General features: G+C 34.3%; 2 protein-coding genes and 1 long non-coding RNA gene across 3 annotated transcripts; 2 read left to right on the top strand and 1 right to left on the bottom strand.

Moving 5' to 3' along the window:
- Nucleotides 1-355: 355 nt before the first annotated feature.
- Nucleotides 356-4,761, bottom strand: LOC101889117 (uncharacterized). Its single transcript, XM_005179910.4, has 5 exons — nucleotides 4,573-4,761; nucleotides 4,225-4,484; nucleotides 3,930-4,170; nucleotides 2,384-3,874; nucleotides 356-962 (listed from the first exon to the last, which is right to left on the bottom strand). Exons 2-5 carry the CDS (start codon nucleotides 4,340-4,342, stop codon nucleotides 845-847), a joined length of 1,968 nt encoding a protein of 655 aa, XP_005179967.2. The 5' UTR covers nucleotides 4,343-4,484; nucleotides 4,573-4,761; the 3' UTR covers nucleotides 356-844.
- An 8,922-nt stretch (nucleotides 4,762-13,683) lies between these two features.
- LOC101900881 (acylphosphatase-2) lies at nucleotides 13,684-14,445 on the top strand. Its single transcript, XM_005175768.4, has 4 exons — nucleotides 13,684-13,842; nucleotides 13,907-13,923; nucleotides 13,983-14,092; nucleotides 14,150-14,445. The coding sequence occupies exons 1-4, from the start codon at nucleotides 13,794-13,796 to the stop codon at nucleotides 14,262-14,264; spliced, it is 291 nt and encodes a 96-aa protein (XP_005175825.2). The 5' UTR covers nucleotides 13,684-13,793; the 3' UTR covers nucleotides 14,265-14,445.
- Nucleotides 14,446-15,230: 785 nt separating this feature from the next.
- On the top strand, nucleotides 15,231-16,884 carry LOC131800751 (uncharacterized). Its single transcript, XR_009341522.1, has 4 exons — nucleotides 15,231-16,051; nucleotides 16,141-16,560; nucleotides 16,617-16,761; nucleotides 16,812-16,884. It is a non-coding gene; the product is annotated as an uncharacterized LOC131800751 (long non-coding RNA).
- Nucleotides 16,885-21,149: the final 4,265 nt, after the last annotated feature.

The following is a 21,149-nucleotide window of genomic DNA, read 5'->3' as shown; positions in this document are numbered from 1 at the left end:
ACAGTCATTCAAAAGTCAAGGTAAAGAAAACATGATCGCATTGTTGTATAAGTATTTATTTGTGTTGTGAAATAATTTATGTTTAAGCAAGCGAATTTCTTATTTTTTACAGCTGATTTCTAAATTGATATTTACATGAAACGCGTGTATCTTCAAATACGTATTTATATTTCCTCTCAACTAAAAATAGATGCTCGTCTTTCAATTAAGTCAAAAGCTCGAGTTGAAACGTTTATATTAACTTAATGGCCGTGGCCTGCTTTAAAATCAAATTATTGTAACGTTTTAACTCTTTTACATGTTAATTATTTCAGAACGAACTGTGTAATTTAGCATTCACAAAAAAACACAAAAATCTGGATGAAAATTAGTACTCTAATATTTCCGAATTGAATGCATATATTAGAATTGATCATGAAACTCATAATAATAAAACTATATCTAGTATATATCGTGACGTCGATATGATCGAAGCTATTTTAATGGGTATAAGTAAGCCAATACTAAATTTTACCTAGACAAAACACATCATTCGAACTTTACATATTTTAAAAATAATTGCCACTATAAATTAATTTGTATGACCACTTTATATGAAAAAAAAAAAAAAAACAAACAAATTATCTAAAAATTAATATTAATATTTTGATATTAGGAATACAAATAACATACATACATACATATATAATACGTACATTCATTCATCATATACATACACAAATTAACGTATTAATTATTTGAAACGCATTAATGTTTGATTTTCCAAGTTGCACTTTTTTGTTCAAATGACACTGCATCCGGTGGCAACTGTATACATGTGCTTCCATCCACATCTATAAATTGATTATTTATTGTGCAATAACTCAGCTTCATTACTGTCGTAGCAACGTCTTTTAAAGTCGCTCAAAAATAGACCATCCTGCAGACTCTGTTGTTCAATGTTGACGGATTGTGTAGTTTTGCTAAAAAATATAATGAAATTTTAAAAATGATAAAATCATGCATATTGTGGCTTTCTGGAAAAGAGAAACAGAAGTTGGCCGGTGTCAATTGGATTTATGGGTGTCACGTTGTTTTCTTTTCTGAGGACTTTTTTTAGTGACAATTGAACTGTCCAATTTTCTAACTTCTGATTTTTATAGAATTTACAATAAAGCCTCCCATGTCCACTTTCACGTCGAAAAGTACTATTATCAAAACATGAAAAATATAAATCGCACACGCAGTAATACCTAAATATTTCAAAAGTAGTTCCGAAGCAAGGACTGGTAGTTAGTTAGTTAGTTACCGGTTAATCATAGCTTTAAACCGATTTCCACTAATTTCAATGGATTTCATGCTCAATGCGACTCGTATGGAACACATATAGAAGAGCTTGCTCGGGGGATACATTTTCTATATGTAGAACAATTTCATATCAAAGTAAGATAATTTATGGATACAAATTATAAGAATATTAATATCCCTTTAAGCCTCACTTCAAAACTATATGTACTTATTTCGAACAAAATCATGCAAAATTCACATGGCACGGGATTCGCTCTCTATTCGTTGTTCGACCATTAATTATGAAATATCTACTTGATTCCCCCACAAATCACTCTCAGAACTACTATGAAATGTATACCATCCCTAAAAAATGAGAGCATTTATCGAAAAAATAAAAATAAATTAAAAAAATTCATGAAATTTTAAAATTTTACAGGAATACTGAAATTTATGAATGAAATATATAATGTTGAATGGCGTATGTGCATTCAAACGATAGTAAATGTTGTTTTCTCTCTCATCCAAGGTACGAGTTTTGTCCACGAGTTGGAATTTCGACAGAAAACTGAAAACAAAAGAGGCAATATTTTCAAAATTTTTGTATCGACAAAAATTTTTTTTGACAAGTGACTGCAACCTAGTTTACCGAATTTAAAAACGGAAAATACAAAAATATACTTAAATAAAATGTCAACATTTAAACAAAAAATTCAAAACTTGTATGAACATTTTTTAATTAAAGATAAAATCAGTCTTTTGAAGAATAACATCTTCTATTAGTATTAATGCTAATTTCATGTACTTTCGTACAAATTCCATTAAAAATCATCAAACAAAAAATTTGAAAAAAGGAATTATGTTACTATGAATTACGCATCGTGCCATATAAACGGATTAATTCGTGTACCTAATTCTGAGAGCGAACAACGTGATTGAAATTGCAATGAGAACATAGCATCAGAATTTTAAACATAGTCATCTTTAGAATTTTACATTTCCGGAAAATCTTATTTTGTTATAATCGAAATAAAATTGAATATGGAATAATTTAGTGGAGTGGTGACCCTGAGGAATATGCCATCCCTAATCCAATTGACTCATCGCAATTATTTACCTTGTTTTATTTAGCACAGCACATCCATTATCCAGTGACATTTGCAAAGAATACAATTGGGCCAAGTTTAAAAGACTTTCATGTTCATATATTTCCACGTCAGGCAGACGAATTTGAAGTTGTCTTGGATCTTGCAAAAAACGTGCCAAACGCTCATTCACTGATGTTTTTATACTAAATCCTGGTCGTTCGCCTTTAACGCGGCGACAACCTGCCCGTATTTCTCTCACTTCACTTGGCTGGCAAGGTGGCGATGAGAGAAAGGGATTTGAAGTTTCACCTGACATTTCACTTTCGATCTGTTTAATTGGTACGGTGACATCATCAGAGACCACATCCGAACGACACAACGAGGAAAATCCAATTTTACTGGCAATGTTGATGGGTTCCGACGACTGATACGGTAATTCTGTAACCACGCCCCTGTTTGAATCGGCGGATGGCGGGAAGTTTAGCGATGTGTTTTCACCAACAGTGGTATTGTTCGACATCACAGTGTCATCTTCGCCAATCTGCAAAGATCCCACACTTTCAGGGTCAGATTTAATTTGCGGCAATGTATTGCGTTTTGTAAGTTTACGTTTGGTATCGTATTTCGATTCACCACATAGCGTTTCGTTCCCTGGCCAGTCAGTTAACTCATCATCCCCTTCTCGGTCGGTGTCATTAACAGCATGATCATCCGAATCAGATGAGCTCAACGAACTCGAACTGTTGAAATCCTCACAATCCATTGAGTTTTGGTCTACAGAAAATTGCAGTAATCGTCGACGATGATGATGACCAGCAGAACGTTTCTTACGGTGGTTTTGAAAATTTGTGTCCTGTTGTTGTGACATGACATTGGAAAGTAGAAATGAGGATTCCTTGCCGGGACCAAATATTTGTTCAGCTATCATTGATCCAGACGCGTCCGGGCTCAAATTAAAAGTTGACGACGCGTCTAAAATTGTTGATTCGTTTCCAATATCTTCGATGGCGTCATTAATTTTACTATCAGCCACACTCACTGTAGTAATAAAACTTTCCTTTTCCATTTGTTCGAATTGAGAAGTTTTTGCAGCTTCAGTCTTTTGTTGTTGTTGGGATATGCGCTCAATTTTTGATAAGAGACCCTTATTCAAAGGTAAAAGCCTATCGCTGTGTGGTTTTGATGTGGATGAAAAACTGCGTGGTCTCATGCTATATTCTTCCAAATGGCTGTTGTGGCGTGGCATACTTGAAGAGTGGTCATGTTCCTGATAACGATCACGGTTCGAACGCTTACGCTTTCCACAGAAAAACATCTGACGACTGTTGACTTCGGGTTTTAGGCCTCGTTTACGCATCGATAATGTGCCAGGACATCCTGTTGAGGTGTTATTCGGGGCCAAGCTCAAAGTCGATACAGATGGCTCGGGAACTTGACTTGTAGATCCTGCACCAATTACCTCATAATCCATTGAGATGCGTTTCAGCTTACGTTTCCTTCTTGCGCTCGGTTTAAAGAATCTAGAAAGAATGTATGTGCAATTATTAGTTTATCATACCATCTAACAAAACATACCTCGCCGGACTGAATGTCTCATTAAGTGAATCCGATTCCAATGTGCCCAAAACACGTGCCGTACTCAATGATTTACAAGCCAGACGTGGAACACCCAGCTCCTCCTTGTCATCTGAGTCACTTGGTAAATTAACATTTACGGTATCGAGTCCATCGTTATTATTTGTGGCTGTCTGAACAGATGCTCCTAGTGCTGCATCGGTTGGACTACTGGAGTCTTCGGTTGGCTGTGGGGCACACGCTATAAAAAATGATAGTTCAAGAATCAACTGCAGCACAAATACACCCAACTTACGCAAATTGCCAGTGGAACGAGTTCGTCTCCTTTGTTGACCCCATCGGCTGACTTTGGCGCGATCAAGTAGTGAGGTTTCTTCCAAGGCCACCGTTAAATCATGGGAAAACTGATCCATTCTGAAGCAGCGGCAGCCTAAGCTGATACAGAGAAAGAGAACAGAAAACTCAAGCTCCAGAAAGTATATTCGGAAAACGGGAACGGGAATAGGTGTATCCAATGAATCTTTGCTTGCAAATGCAGGCCAGCTGTTGTAGAATCTAAACGGAGAGAATGCCAAATATTTCATTTTTTTATATTTGAATGGATATTTGGATTTGGAAATTATATTGTACAATTCCAAATTACCTGCTTATGAGCTTATGGAGACCGAGAAAGTCCGACAGCGCAACAATGAAGAGCGAATTATGAGAGCATTGGAAACAAAAATGAAAAACGTCCCAATGAAACGAATATGAAGGCCACAAAGGAATAGTCGATAAAAACTAACGAAAGCAAAGACTCGGGGTACTCTGTTGTTTACGAATGAGACATGAGAAAATTGAACATCTTCACTAAAGAGCGCGAAACTAGTTGCTACTATCGTTTGCCGAACTCGACTATGGACTTGGGTGAAAACCGAGTACTCGACTATTCATAGTCGATTGTTCGACTTATGTTATGTTCTCATTGCAATTTCAATCACGTTGTTCGCTCACAAAATAAGGTACACGACAGTGTTGCCACCAAAAAAGCTGCATAATACACACGGAGTGTAATAATATTACACATTTTGGAAAAAATAACACATGCATCAACATTTTTTTAATAAAAGTAATTTTTTAAACAAAAATTACTATATAGCCCAAAAACAAACGTAAATTCATGTTATATCAAATTTAAATGAAAAATTTACAGGGTTGCCCATATTCGATGGACCCATCTGGCAACGCCGTAACTTTTGACAGAGATGTCACATCGCTTAATGACATACCGCGTCTGAAGCGTCAGTCCAAGCAGATTTTTACCATGAACCAATACACGCCACGCGAGCGTCCGAGCGAAATGGCCAAAGATGACGAGCAATTTTGGAACAAAATTATCATGTCCGATGAAGCCCATTTCACATTGAATCGCGACATGATGACCAATTTTGTGATGCCAATTATTCGTCGAAAGCGTATGAGGCAGTTCTGGTTTCAACAAGACGGCGCTCTGAATGAATTTCTGAATGATTTGTTTCCGGGGTCCGTCGAAGATGGGCAACCCTGCATTATAACTTAAAAAATAATATTTGTGCGTGTTTCTGAAATTTGTTTTACAATTATTTAAGTTGCTAGATACTCGATTAGTTAAGTCTGGAGTATTCCCCATTTGACTTATTATCTTCATATTACCCTCTATTACAGAGAGTAGTGTTTTTCAAAAAGAAACTGATAGCTTTGCAATATTTGCTGATCGCTACCAGTATCATGAATTCATCCCGCTGAAAAGATTGTTCACTTAGCTTTATGATTGGACGATTTTGGTGAAAAGCAAGCACTTTAAGTGTCGAACTTTATCATAGTAAATGAGAATCGTACTCCCTTCTGGCGTTTCCCAAAATAAGCTTAATATTCTTTCTGCAGTATCATTTGAGAAGAGTATCATAAAAAGTACTAACAATAGTAGTGGCACATGAATAAATCCACGAATTAATCCGATCATATGGCACGATTCGTAATTCATAGTAACATAATTCCTTTCCAAAAATTTTTGTTTTTTATAGATATTTGTACGAAATTATATGAAATTAGCATTAATAATAATAGAAGAAATTATTGTTTTTCCTCCAATGATTTATTTTAAATTTCATTTAACAATTTTCATTCATGAATGATTCAAGGCATTGCTTTATTGGGCTTTTAAGTTTGTAATTTAGGTCATTCATGTTTTCAACTTTTTGTATAAATGTAGACACTTTCTGTTTTTAAATTAGGTTGTCAAAAAATCTTTTGTCGATACAAAAATCTGGAAATTTTCGCCTCTTTGTTTCCAGCTTTCTGTCAAAATTCCAATTCGTGGACAAAAAGCGTACCTCGGATGAGATAAAAAACAAAATTTGCTTTCGTTTGAATGTACACACGCCATTCAACATTATCAGGCATGCCATAAGAATGAATTCGGTACGAAAGTGATTTTAATTTTGTATTTAGCTTCTTCAGAAGATGTAATGTTTTCAATTTGAAACCACTTTTGTTTTTGCAAGTGAAATTGTATTTTTATAGAAACTTGTGACTTTAATAACAAAATGTATTGTGGAATGCTGTTTAATCAATTAATCGTAATTAAAATTTTGGGGGCAGGCACAGGAATTCGCTCTACAGAAACAATCGATACTCTCGGCATTGCGTAAAAAATTATGAAATGAACTTTCTTATATCTTATATCTTCTCATATACATCTTCATATGTCCTATCCATATATATACCGTTCGTATAACTGATATCAGAACCTTATTTTCGAAATTGTAACTTTCCAAATTGAGGGGGGTATTAAAAGTTCGGCCCGTTCGACCTTAACAGATTTTACTTGTTATACTAACTTACTTATTTTTAGTCCAGTAGTTTTTGTTGCAGATTACAAAAAATATACTGAAAATAAAGTGAAGTTTCAAAACGAAAGGAAGGAATTGAATCATAAATTGTTGTAGGCAAATACTCTTTGTGCATCAATGAAAGAAATATTTACTAATGACCAAATTGAAATGCTAAGCAAGAAGCACAGAATAGAATGGAAATGACAAGATATTTCAAATGATATATGCCTTCATACTGCGGGACCCAGAGCATACAGACATTTGTACAATAAAGGTCATCCGCTACCACACGTCTCTACTCTTCAGCGATGGTGCAGCAAAATAAACTTTAGTGAAGGGCTTCTGTCGGCATGCATCGACTTTTATGATGCAAATAATTAATTAACGGAAGCAATCCGTGTTCTATGATTTTAACTTCAACATAAGCTCCGAAATATTGAAGAAGACTATTGAACCCCTACGGAGTGCAGAATTTTTAGTTGTGGCAGTAGTATGTGACATGGGTCCATCGAATCGTAAATTGTGGAAAGATTTAAGCATCGCACATGGTAAGCATATTATCGGTATTAACTTGCGTATTAATCACATCGGTAAAAACGGTAAATAAAAATACAGATTTTAATTTAGTAATAGTGTTTTTATAAGAATAGTATAACTTAGAATTATTGATCATTATTATTTTCCCTCATCGCATGGTTTTTTATTTCACGCATTATTTTTTCGCATCAATCACTACCGCATGTGCACGAACTTTTCATTATGCAGGTCATTGGGACTTGAAATATATAAATCGGAGCAAACAACAGATTTTATAAAACTTACATTCTTACATCATCAATATTGTAAGAAAGAGGATTCAAGTACCAGTTGTGTTTGAACATAGCATCCAAGAGGCCGAAGAGTATACCCATGATAACGGCTATAAAGACACAAGTTTCGGCTTAACTCTAGTTTAGTAAAAACTCTTCAATTTTTTCGAAAATTTTTTCAGTGGTAGGTATTTTAACCATGATCCCGGGAAACTATTTTTTTTCTTGACTAGACCACTTATCCACGGATTTTTTATAAAACCCCCAAAAAGTCAAAAAAGGGTCCATTATGGGGGACAACAAAATTGATGCCAAATTATAGCTGACACTTCTACCTTTCCAAAAAGGTTCAATTTGTGCTAATACCTTTACTGAGTCCAGAGATATGGGTCTTTCCATCCGCATAACCCGATTCTAACCAGTTCATTAAAACTATGTTTTCAATAAAAAAAGGTATATTTTGCGTAAGAATGAAATTCAGAAATCTTTGGTTCGCGTTAGCCGGCGTAGGACATACCCAGAGGAGAAAATCTCAAGCCCCGGCCGAAGGCCGGCTACTTACAAAAGGTATCCAATTTAGAAAACTTTGGTTCGCGCTAGCCGGTGTGGGACATACCAAGAGGAGAAAATCTCAAGCCCCGGCCGAAGGCCGGCTACTTACAAAAGGTATCCAATTTAGAAAACTTTGGTTCGCGTTAGCCGGTGTGGGACATACCCAGAGGAGAAAATCTCAAGCTCCGGCCGAAGGCCGGCTATATACAAAAAGTGTCAAATTTAGAAAACTTTGGTTCGCGTTAGCCGGTTTAGGACATACCCAGAGGAGAAAATCTCAAGCCCCGGCCGAAGGCCGGCTATATACAAAAAGTGTCAAATTTAGAAAACTTTGGTTCGCGTTAGCCGGTTTAGGACATACCCAGAGGAGAAAACCTCAAGCCCCGGCCGAAGGCCGGCTACTTACAAAAGGTATCCAATTTAGAAAACTTTGGTTCGCGTTAGCCGGTGTAGGACATACCCAGAGGAGAAAATCTCAAGCCCCGGCCGAAGGCCGGCTATTTACAAAAAGTGCCGAAATTATGAACCTTTTGTTCGCGTTAGCCGGGGTCGGACATACCCATAGGTGAAAATCTCAAGCCCCGGCCGAAGGCCGGCTATTTACAAAAAGTGCCAAATTTAGAAAACTTTTGTTATTCCGACGACTGCTACGCGAAATAAACACTTTTTTTATTAAAAACATAATTTTAATGAACTGGTTAGAATCGGGTTATGCGGATGGAAAGACCCATATCTCTGGAACCGAAAAAGGTATTAGCACAAATTGTAGCATTTTGGAAAGGTAAGAGTGTCAGCTATAATTTGGAAACAATTTTGTTGACCCATAGTGGGCCCTTTTTTGACTTTTTGGGGGTTTCATAAAAAATCCGGGTCCAAAAAATCGATAATTTGACTATAACTTCCGAACCAACTTACCCCTTCATGTGACCACTTGTTGGATAGGTATTTCCATAAGCTTTCAATCGATACCCATATTGTCTATATCGGGTAAGTGGATCCGGGTCCAGGCGGGGTCTTGATCCCGGACTTTTGGGTCAAAAATCTGGGGTCCCGGGTCCGTCCCCCAAGAAAAAATAGTTTCCCGGGATCAGGGTAAAAATACCTACCTCTGGAAAAAATTTCGAAAAAATCTGAGTTTTTACTAAACTAGAGTTGTTCCCAAGTTTCACAGGGCTCGATGATAAAGCCCAGTGATCAAGTCCTTGATAAAATGAAAGAGTTGAAAATACTTTTTAATGATATCAATGGCATGAACATTTGGTATGCCCCCAAACTTCGGCAATTGTTGATTAGAAGGAGTGAAAAGGTTGAACTTTGCGAAAAAGTAAAGGAGTTATTTTTTAAATGCCGCATATTAATCAGAAAAATCTATCTTGCGCGCGCCCTACTGTCCTGTTTTGTTGTTGCAAAACAGAGTGAATGCGCCGCCAACGAAACGAATATGAAGGCCAAAAAGGAATATTTGATAAAAAAAATAAACAAAAAGCAAAATCCTGGAGTACCCTGTTGTTTACGAATGAGATATGAGGAAAACTAAACACATTCACTAAAAGAACGCGGAACTAGCTACAAATTAAATTTGAACCATTGTTGAACGAAAAAGGGAAACATGAAAATAGTGTAAGGTGGTTTACACACCATTGGACAAAACGGTGCAGGCACTTGGATTCGAAGTTGCAGGGAAAATACATGGTAAACTCATTTCAAATTATAATGCCTATCTCTACTCTTTCTCTAATTTACCTTGTCGAATTTCACTGCATAGACAATAGGTTCCCATCTTTGATCTTTAATTGTATACAATTAATTTATGAATATAGATTTGATAATGAGAGGTTGTCAAACGTATAATTATGAAAAAACTGCAAACATATGATTGCATGACGTTACCTTCTTAGTTCTATCATGAGAAAATTCTTTGCAAGGAAGTGCGGCGAAATCCATTCAGCTGTTTAACTATTGGCATTCAAGTATATTTCGGTTGTATAATGCCAGATGTTTTACAATAAAGGGATGGGAATAGTATCAGTAGTGCACAAGTTTTCTCTGTTCAAGAACCTGCAGTGGAATTCTATAATTCATTTTTGAATTACCGACATAAATTGGTAACTTTCAAAGGCTTATGGTTTCGGTAATAGGGGTAGGTAAGTCGACTTTCGATCAATTGATTTCAGTATTTAACGTTCTGGAACTTGAACTCGAAGTCAATATTCGATTTTTCAAACTTACTAAAGTCGATTGTTGAAAAATTCGAGTTTTCACTTTTAGAACAAAATCGAAAACTCGGAAAGTCGATTATTGCTTCCCATTACCTATCCCTAGTACCGAGACTCAAAAATGACTAGGGACATATAAGTCAACTTCGTAGTTTTGCTTCTACCTTATAATAACTATACCATGGTTTACATTATTGAAGGTTAACCCACTAGTTTAACCAGATCTATTGGTTTATTAATCATGTGTGTTTACATACACAATTAGGGTGGAGATATATATGATATTTTTTGGCATGAGTTAAGGCTCATTAGATAGGTCGTGTAAACAGAACAAAAAACTATTACTGTGATTGAAAACATCTCATACTGCCAAATGAATACCAAAATCATTGATTTCTAGTATTGTGTTTGGTGTGACTTGTTTAATTGATGTTAGTGCCTGACAAAAAACAGAAGTCTCTCAATGTTGGCCAATATATGTACTTGGAGGCGGTCAGCGACCATTTTTTTTTTTTTTGGGACGAACCAATGTATTCTCACCTTTATATGTAAAGGAAAAATACAACAGCCAGTAAAACATTCCACAATCATTGGAAAATTCATATAATCTTCTGCACAAACTTGTAAAAACGTTCAGTTTAATTGGAAAATTAATATAGTCATCTACACACGTTCTCAAATCAGGTTATAGTCTGTTTGAACCTAAAAAACTTTACTCTACTATTTCTTCAAATCGTCTCAATTCATTCTATTTTAATGAACTTTTAGGTAAAATAAAATATACCGTGGTATAATAATTTCAAGGCAGCCTATACATATTGACAATGAGATGTTGTCAAATGAATACCTTCTTGATTCTGACATGGTTAGCCTCATTTAAAATACAGTTCTTTCAAGAAAATCTCTTTTCTCTCTGCATAGAAAACATCTTCCCAATCCTGATATATAATAATCATTTTAAAAATGAGATGTCGTCGAACGTACAAATTTGAAAAAATTATACATATGGTTGCACAGGTCTACCTTAACAATTCTGCCATACAACATATATCAAAAGGATGTTACAGAAATACGAATATTCACCCGGGTTATATTTTAAAGGGTACATCAATACACGCAATAGCTAATAAACCCAGTGGGGTAATCATCAACAGTATAAATGTGCTGAGAATACATAAAACGCTTTTCTGAATGGCTTAAGTCATCGGCTGGCTTCTTCAGAAATTAACAAAGGAGCCTAGGGCCAAAATCGAACTAACTCAACCCAAAACTCCTTTGTTCATCTACGAAGAAGCCAGCTGATGACTTAAGCCAGTCAGAAAGGCCTTTCATGTACTCTCACCTTTACATTTCTGATGCCACAATTCAATCAAAACATACACACATTTTGTAAAGCAATTTACACAATAATAGCATGTTTCCATTGGAAACCGAACAACGTTGTTAGCTCTCAGAACTAGGTACACGAATTAACCCGTTCATACGGCACGATTCGTAATTCATAGTAAAATAATTCCTTTTTTTCAAAATTTTGTTTGTTGATTTTAATGGGAATTTATACTAAAATACATTAAATTCTCACTAATATGGATAGAAGAAATGATTATTTTTCTCCCAAAGATTTATTAAAACATTCATTTTATAATTTTCATTCACGTTTCCAACTTTTTGTGTAAATGCTGACATTTTGAACATATTTTTGTATTTTTCTATTTTTAAATTCTGCTGGAGAGACTCTTGTCAAACATTTTTTCTGCCGATGCAAACATTTTGAAAATATTGCCTCTTTTGTTTCCTGTTTTCTGTGGTAATTTCAACTCGTGGACAAAATGCGTACCTCGGATGAGAGAGAAAACAAAATTTACTTTCGTTTGAATGTACATACACTATTCTACTTTGTAGTTTTCATTCATAAATTTCAGTCTTCCGAAAATTTTTCAAAATTTCATTAAATTTTTCTATTTATAATTTTTAAATGTCATAATTTATTTTTTCGATAAATGCTCTCATTTGTTAGGGATGGGACATATTTTTTGTTGTTCTGAGAGTGATTTGATTTGAACAACGTACAAATATGAGTGTTCGCTCAGGAAATTTTGTGTGAAGAATTAGGTAGTTTTTTCATAGTTAATTGTCAAACAACGAATAGAGAGCGAATCAAGTGCAGTGGAAACGCCACATAAGACTCCAGTTGAGGGTTCCATTTATACCTTTGAAGCCAAACTACCCCAAACATTTAAAGCATATCTTTCCCAATTAAATTTATTGTGATTGATCAGTTATCACGAGAAAATTTTATAAATATATACTTTTACACGACACATGGTAGAAGAATATAGGTAGACGCTTCGACACAGCTGCTGGGACAATGAACTGTCAAACCAATTTTGGAATCAAAGTTGTTGAATAAAAAATTATTCAAATTTTTAAATATTGTTAAAAAATACATATAACAACCTCCGATTGGCGTCGTGTAGGAAAACATATACAAATATACTTATTTTTGAAGAAATATTTAAACAATTGATATGTCAACAATGCTCCTAAGCGTTGATGCATCTACCTGTAGTTGTGTTCCAGTACTTTTTTAGTAGTAAAACTAGCAGAAGAGAGAACAGTTCGAAATGTCATTCTCATTTAGGTTTGCTCAAAAAATAAGGGAACGGAAAATTAGCAGAAATGCGATAAAATGTCATAATTCAAAATTCCAAAAGTAAACAGCCTAAATAGGACTGGTGAAACCTTACTGAAAAGAGCGCCAACATTTAAAAAATGAGTATTGAAGACGATAAGTTAAAATTAATAATTTATAATAATTTAATAATCTGATTCCTCATTCAGCCAGTCCTCTTCACTGCTGGAATCATCCAAAAGTAAATACATCAGTTGCTCCATATTTTCTCTTTTTGTTTTTTGCACGACAAATATTAGTTTTTCCTTTAGTTTTCAAGTTGATCATTTTCTTTATTGAAATGTATCAATACATTTTTCAACCTTGTTAGCCCTGCCAATTAAATGTCAAATTTACAATATGCACATTTCTGCTCGGCCAAATTCATGTAGCTAAAACAAGCAGAAATGTGCACCACTCAGCGCCATTTTTTTCTTGAGAGAGCTGCAAGTTTTGCTAGTTTTTGGAATACGGGAACGCGTTGTAGCAGAATTAGTGCTAATAAGTACTAATTTGCAGGTTCTGGAACACAACTTGTATTTTTCTACCATGTACACGACATGAACACAAACAATTAGATGTATTAAAAAATAGGCATCTGTTGAACGATTAATCTTACAACGCTCACAAATTGCACTCACACATACTCATTTTCAGGACACATCAGCGACCATCTGATAATCATATGGGTAAAAAATGAATTATTCTCAAGCACCCAAATAGAAATAGACAAACAAATAGGAATAAAACAAAACTCTGTAAAAATGTCTACAATTTTACATTGTGATTTTGAAGTGTTTGGAATCGTTCAAGGTAATTATAAAAAAATATAAAAACTAGCTGGCTTCATTACCATTAATGTTTCAAATTTTATTAGGAGTTTCTTTTAGAATGGTATGGTCTAACAAAAAGAATAAGGCAGTAAAGAATTGATGTAATTTATATATTATTAGTTTACCGAAAAGCAAGCGAAGAAATTGGGTGTTCGTGGTTGGTGTATGAATACAAGGGACGACACTGTAAAGGGCGAAATACAAGGTCCGCCAGAAGCCTTTAATCAAATGTAAGTAAGTTGATGTAAATCGTGTGTGCTGTCTTGCAAATAACTTTCTTTCCACAGGAAAATATGGCTAGAGAAAACGGGAAGTCCCACGAGTCGAATCGATAAGGCAATTTTTGGACAAATAAAGGAGATCGAAAGCTTCACTTTTGACAATTTTTCTATTAGATACTAGATAATGTTTATATAAAGTTGCACACAATTCTTGAAGAATATGCCAAAACAAGTTATGATTTAAAACAAAAAAAAAAAAAAAAAAATAATAATAATAATAATAAAATTATGAATGAAAATTGTATTTAATTAAAAATGAAAATAAATATTCTTACACCCTTCTTCATTTATAATTTTAATAATTGTTTATGAATAGAATTATTATGGCTTTCGAAATGGTTGCACAACTTTATTATTATTTATAATTTGAAATTCCCGGCAAAAACACAAAGAGAAAATTAAATTCTTATGCCATGTTTACGTTAGAACTTTTTGTAGGGTTAACCTTCTTTGAGAGGATTTATTTGAAGTAAAAGTAATGGATATGACAATTTAAATCCAAATCCAGTGGGTTAACCCTCATATATATAAACGTACTATTACTTTGGCAATAAAGCGTATTAATTTCAATATGCACACACTTACATGGTACAATAATTACAAGTTACGGCAGAATCATGGTTCATTAAGAAAGTTTGGTCAACTTAAAAAAAAAACTTGGAACACTGTGCTGGAGTCTTATAGTGTGAACTAGACTTTTAAGTGTGCAACAGTTGGTTCTGTTTAATTTTCATTTTTTAACAAAATTTTCATATTGAGGGAAACCACATTGCCAATACAATTTTATTCCAAAGTTGTACAATGTCTTGCATATTAACGTCGAAAGTATACACTTATGTTGCAACCGAATTTGAAAAATTTCAAATTATTGTATTTTTTATTTAAAACAATACACACACATACACAATATGTGTATTTGTTTTGACAGAATAAAGCTGGGAATACATAAAGCGCTTAAGCTGGAAATACATAAAGCGGATATTTGGCTGGCTTAAGTCATCGGCTGGCTTCTTCGGAAATGAACAAAGGAGCCTAGGGCCAAAATCGAACTAAGTCAACCTAAAACTCCTTTGTTCATCTACGAAGAAGCCAGCCGATGACTTAAGCCAGCCAGATAAGCCCTTTATGTATTCCCACCTTAAGCATATGATTGCATGACTTTACCTTCTTAATTCTACCATGCTTAATAAAATTAAAAACAAAATATTTTCAAATCAATGATTGAAAGAAAGGTATATTCGGGCCGCGCTTTAAATACATTAACCAGTTTTGCCATGGAATTGAAAGACTGAATTGTTTGGATCATATTTTTGAATGAAAATTTCAAATATTATATCCATGGCATAATTATTGAGCTGCTGTCATACGATAAGAATTTCAATTGTGTATGTTTTAACTGTCATTTTACATCTGACTCATCACCCTTATTATGGTTGGCGTTGTCGTAGACGTTTAAAGGGCTAAGTACATAAGAAGCTTGAAGTCATGGCTAGGCATATTTGTGACATTTCACAAAGGGATTCCAGAGCCGCACTAAAATCCAGCCGTCGTTTTCCATTATAATTTGACATTAAAATGCCTAGCCATGACTTCAAGCTTCTTATGTACTTAGCCCTTAAGTGTCGTAGACGTTGTCGTAGGCGTTGTCGTAACTAATTTTTTTGGTATTATGTACAATTTTCGAATACGTCTTTTTTGTGATAGATGTGAAAAAGCAGGGTGCTCTGGAATAACAAACATTTGTAGAATTTATGAGCTACCTGGGTAAAAAAATAAAATCGTCAGTTGAAGTAAAACGATTTTTTGTTAAATTAAATATAGAAATATGTTAAGTGTTGGCAATTTTTTATCTGAGGATGAAGATGAATATCTTCAAAATGATTTAAACGTAAGGCGAAAAATATTGCGGTAAGAGTCTAACATATTTTCCATGACTGATTCCCAGCAAGTAAAAAGTAAAATGGGAAAGAAGCTAAAATAAACAGTTTTTTCTTTAGATTCGTTAGTTACTTCAGGCTTAGTAAGGATGCATTCAATTATGTTTTGGCTCAAATCACTACAGATTTTCGTAGCCGTAGCCAAGCATACTAGCAGCAACGATTCGAATACTGGCTGAAGGAAGTTATCAAAAGGGCGCTGGTAATGATTTCCATGTCAGTTTATCACAGTCGTCTGTCAGCAAAGTGTTCCGCGAGTGCATAGAAGTATTGCATAATAAGCTGTGTCCAGATTGGATCTCTTTTCCCACTGCAGAAGAAGAGAAATATGAAATTAAGGAACATTTTTTGAACAATACTGGATTTCCTGGAGTGATTGGGTGTATAGATGGGACGCACATAAAAATTGTTGCGCTGAAAATGGAAGAGACTTTCAAATACCTGAACCGAAAAGGTTTCTATAGTCTTAATGTAACGGTGGTATGTTGGATAACTTATAAATAATGCAAATAGTTTTAGTCACTGTATTATTGTAGGTGTGTGATCACAAATTAAGAATTAGATATATAACGTCACACCATCATGGATTCGTTCACGATTCGTTGGTTCGGAATACAAGTGATTTGAAACAACACTTGAAAGAAAACTTTGAAAATGGCGAAAGAAATACATGGATATTAGGTATGTATATTAACTAAAATTAGTGATGCATTCTAAAAAGTTCGTTGTAGGTGACGCAGGATATCCATTGGAAAAATTTTTATTTAGATCTGCTGACGAAGGCTCACCAGAGTGTAGATTCAATTCAAAAACAAGAAATATAGTTGAACGAGCAATTGGTGTGTTGAAAAACAGATTTCGATGTATATTAGGAGCGAGACAATTGCATTACACCCCTGATATGTGTGGGAAAGCAACAGCAGTTTGTGCAGCATTAAGCTGGGAATACATAAAGCGCTTATTTGGCTGGCTTAAGTCATCGGCTGGCTTCTTCGGAAATGAACAAAAGAGCCTAGGGCCAAAATCGAACTAAGTCAACCTAAAACTCCTTTGTTCATCTACGAAGAAGCCAGCCGATGACTTAAGCCAGCCAAATATGCGCTTTATGTATTTCCAGCCTTACACAACACTTGCATACAATTCAAAATTGAAATGCCGATAGTTAACACAAGCCCCTACGTCATGTCAGATCCCAATGATGTTGAAATGAACGACCATTGATAAGATCATCAATAATACTATCTTTAAATATTTAAATCATTTTATTATTATCGTGTAAAAAATAAAATTAATTATTAATATTTAAATATAAAAGCTATGCTTCAAGTTATTTACATAAATTGTTTCACTGAAAACTACTCCTCATTTCTCGCAATAGTTCCTTTCTGAATTCCGTCTTATTTTCATATTCTTCTTTAAAAAGTTTTAATTTTTCTTCCCTTAACTTAACTTTTTTTTTTTTTGTTTTAACATTTCTTCATTCAGCTTGTAGTTTTTGCGTTGGTACCTTTCAATATTATTTAATGATCGTTTAACATCATTATATAGTTCTGTTTGCACCTTCAGTTGCTCTTCAAGAAGTCATATTTGTGGTCAGCTTGTTTTGTCTCTTTGAAGAAGTCGTTGGAAGCTCTTCCTGAACTTCATTTTGATGCGGGTTATTTGTGCTTACAGAGGGAAGCGTACAGACATCCTGGATGACCAAAGCCTGCTTCTGTTGCGTATTTCGGTGTAGAGTGTTTACACTTGGGGGAGTCAGTGTGCAGGGATTGTGGTTTTCTTTGTCTTCACTAATGTCAAATCCGTCAAAAACTTCCTCCTCAGTCTCCAGTTCAACAAGTAGTGGACAATGTAGAATTCCAATTGCTTGGTTTCCCGCATTTACAATTGTGTCCAATTGTAACAAGCGGGATGCTGCTTCTTCCGTGTCGCTTAAAATTAACTGCTTGAAGGGCCCTCCACCTGTAGCACGACATTCTGCCTTGTTATGAACTAGCTTTTTCCTTAAGTTGAATTTGTAGTCGGCCCAGACATCCATCCAGGCCTCGCCTGTTCGAACCGGCGGTCCTAGGATATTGAGTTTTGCCCCAATTTTATTCCATTCTTCCTTGATGTTAATTTTTTTTAAGCCTAATTTATATTAATTTGCAAGATCTGGATCATTTCGTTCAATTGTTTCTTCGTTGTGACTTTAAATCTAGAAAAAGCGAAATGTTAATACATGTGCACATGGTAAAATGAAGAGAAGGTAGGTCAACTTTGAAAAAATTACAAGTATAGAGGTCTACCTGTTTGGCTTGTAATGTCAGAATTACTATCAAAACAATAAAAAAGCAAACAACTTGTTGCATTGATTTTGAATAAATAATTTAAAACCGCGAAAACTGAATGAATGGTCAAGATTTCTTTTCAATATCATATTCTATATATCTCTTATGGTTTATTTCGCAACAAAAACTGTAGATTTTGTCGATGCATTCGTTGCAATAAGCATTTTAAAAACACCCGAATTTGAATATTTTCTGAACAATTTTTATTATTGATAAGAAGACACACACATAAGCAAATGAAGTTGACATATTAAGCCAGAAAAATTAAAAAAATTAAATCATATGGTAGTTCTGCCCTACCTTGAATTCATTGTACCATGGATGTGCATACATATGTTTTTGTAATGTTGATACATACTTCTTATTCAAATTCATTTTGTATATTATTTATTCTTTTGTAATCTCAATTGGGAAAAAACTTTTGTGTGTGTCGGCAACAAAGTCTTTAACGACTAATTTTGAAGGGTTTGTCGAATTAGAACGCGTCTTGTTGTACGATAATTGTAACAGAATTTCATGCAGAATTGTAATTTCTCGCATACGACGCACATCATACCAATTAGTCGTTACGACGCGCCAACTTGCAATTTTCGATACGACTACGGCAGCCGTAATAAGGGTGAATATTTACTAGCACACACTTGCTTAGGCTATTTTGTTTATTTTTTTAAACTATTGTGCTATATTGTATTTTCTAAAAAAAATAATTATTCTTGGATGAGTTTTTACTGCTAATTTTAATTATATATTTTTACACAAGAAACAAACAAAACTTTCGATTAAATTATATTTTCCGATGAAAATAGGGCCCGCTATGATCGAAAAAGTACATATGATCTTTACTCATGTATTTCACAATTGAAATGTCGTCCATGTATTCCATGTAGATGTGCAGCATCTACATATGGAAAATTTAAGACTAGATATGCAAAAACCTTGTTGTCTGATAGCAGTTTTACAAGGTAACTGCAAGTTCTGGCATGAGGTATACCAAAGATATCTCCTAAATACATTTTTTTTATTGTCCCTATTATGTCAAAACATATACAGAGTTTGTATATGTGAATTTTGTTTTGAATAAAAAAGAAAATTATTTCAAATTTAGATGCAACAGAAATGCATATTTTCCACGTTAACGGGCAACAAAATGTATAATTTTGGGATGAAACAATACAGTCCCTCTATCTTAGATTCAATTTTATGGAGAACATTTTGTGAAAAAATGTAAAGTAAACAAACCAATTGTTACATATGTTAAAGTCTATTTGACACTAGGTGAGAGTACATAAAAAGCTTTTTTGGCTGAAGTCATCGGCTGGCTTCTTCGTAGAGGAACAAAGGAGTTTTAGGTTGACTTAGTTCGATTTTGACCCTTTGCTCCTTTTTTCTTTTTTCGAATAATTCAGCCCATGACTTAAGTCAGTCAAAAAAGCGTTTTATGTATTCTCACCTTAGGTGAGAATACTGACTGTCTTAAGTCGTCGGCTGGCTTCTTCGGAAAATAACAAAGGAGCCTAGTGCCAAAATCGAACCAAGCCAAGGTAAAATGATACAAGTAACAGCGAGTGTTGTTGAACAACAAACGTAACAACAATTATTATGTGCCCAAAAAAAGAAAACAAAACAATTAATTTTCAATAAATTATTTTAATTTCAAATGTATTAAATTAAAATTAAATTAATTAATTAATTTCAAACATGTGGAATTTTATATTATTTCGCGTGGTACAATGCAATAAATTTAACCACATTTCAAATTAGCATCGCCAACTATGCATTTTCTCTACTTTACCTCATGGTAGAATAATATAGGTAACATCAAGTTTTGTTGTACAACAATCGTAACAACAAACACATACAAATTTGGTTTTGTAAGTAATAAAAGTGTCAGAAATATGTAAACCAAATAATTAAAACGAAAATGTACACCAAATAATTAATTTTCAATAAATTATTTTAATTTCCAATATATACATTTTTGGAATTTGGGTTATTAAATTTAAAATACAGAAGAATAGTTCCTCAATTATTTAGTTTGAATGCTTTCATATCATTCGCCTGAATGTATAGTTGTTAGCTGTTGGTCCTAATCTCTCAACACTTCAAGCAATCGCTAGAAAATCGTGGAAAAGGCAACATCTCTTTCACGTTGAAACCAAGCAGAATACATACATAAAGTTTTCTACATTTTGCAATTTTAGGAAACATAAAATATACGAATATATTATCTAACGTGGTGTCGATGTTCTTTAACTACAAAAAAAGTTTTCCGAACCATCGCCTTTGGCGTTTTGTTAAGTACAACGGCGTTTTTTTCTATTATTAGACGAAAAATATGTTCACATTGCCCTGCAGTAAAATTTTATATCAAAAAAGGGTATACCTATTGTATATCAAGAAATGGAATTAAATCACAAAACGTCATATCGAGTTTGACACTAGTATTACAGTAGAGTGAAATCAGCTGGGACTTGCTGTTACCTGTAATAATTATACCATGACTTTACCTCAAAATTCAATGCATAAAAAAACAGCTCCCACCTCTGATTCTGTGTAGCCAGCCGATGACTTAAGCCAGCCAAATATGCGCTTTATGTATTCTCACCCCTATATATTCTCATCTCAAGTCATCGGCTGGCTTCTTCGTAGAGGAACAAAATAGTTTTGGTTGATTTAGTTCGATGTTGGTTCGATGGCTTAAACCAATCAAACAAGTATTGTAGGTATTTTCACCTTAGG

Source organism: Musca domestica, unplaced genomic scaffold (genome assembly GCF_030504385.1).
Source record: "Musca domestica strain aabys unplaced genomic scaffold, Musca_domestica.polishedcontigs.V.1.1 13, whole genome shotgun sequence".
NCBI classification, from domain to species: domain Eukaryota; kingdom Metazoa; phylum Arthropoda; class Insecta; order Diptera; family Muscidae; genus Musca; species Musca domestica.
The sequence above is the reverse complement of the archived record's forward strand: the minus strand, read 5'-3'. Positions and strand labels throughout refer to the sequence as shown.

Bases quoted from the DNA above. Each gene is read 5' to 3' on its own strand.
- LOC101889117 (XM_005179910.4), bottom strand. From the start codon at position 4,342: ATGGATCAGTTTTCCCATGATTTAACGGTGGCCTTGGAAGAAACCTCA. The intron at 3,875-3,929 runs GTATGTTTTGTT...CATTCTTTCTAG, and splicing joins GAGACATTCAGTCCGGCGAG to ATTCTTTAAACCGAGCGCAA. The intron at 963-2,383 runs GTAAATAATTGC...TATATTTTTTAG, and splicing joins GCTGTGCTAAATAAAACAAG to CAAAACTACACAATCCGTCA.
- LOC101900881 (XM_005175768.4), top strand. From the start codon at position 13,794: ATGTCTACAATTTTACATTGTGATTTTGAAGTGTTTGGAATCGTTCAA. The intron at 14,093-14,149 runs GTAAGTAAGTTG...TTCTTTCCACAG, and splicing joins CCAGAAGCCTTTAATCAAAT to GAAAATATGGCTAGAGAAAA.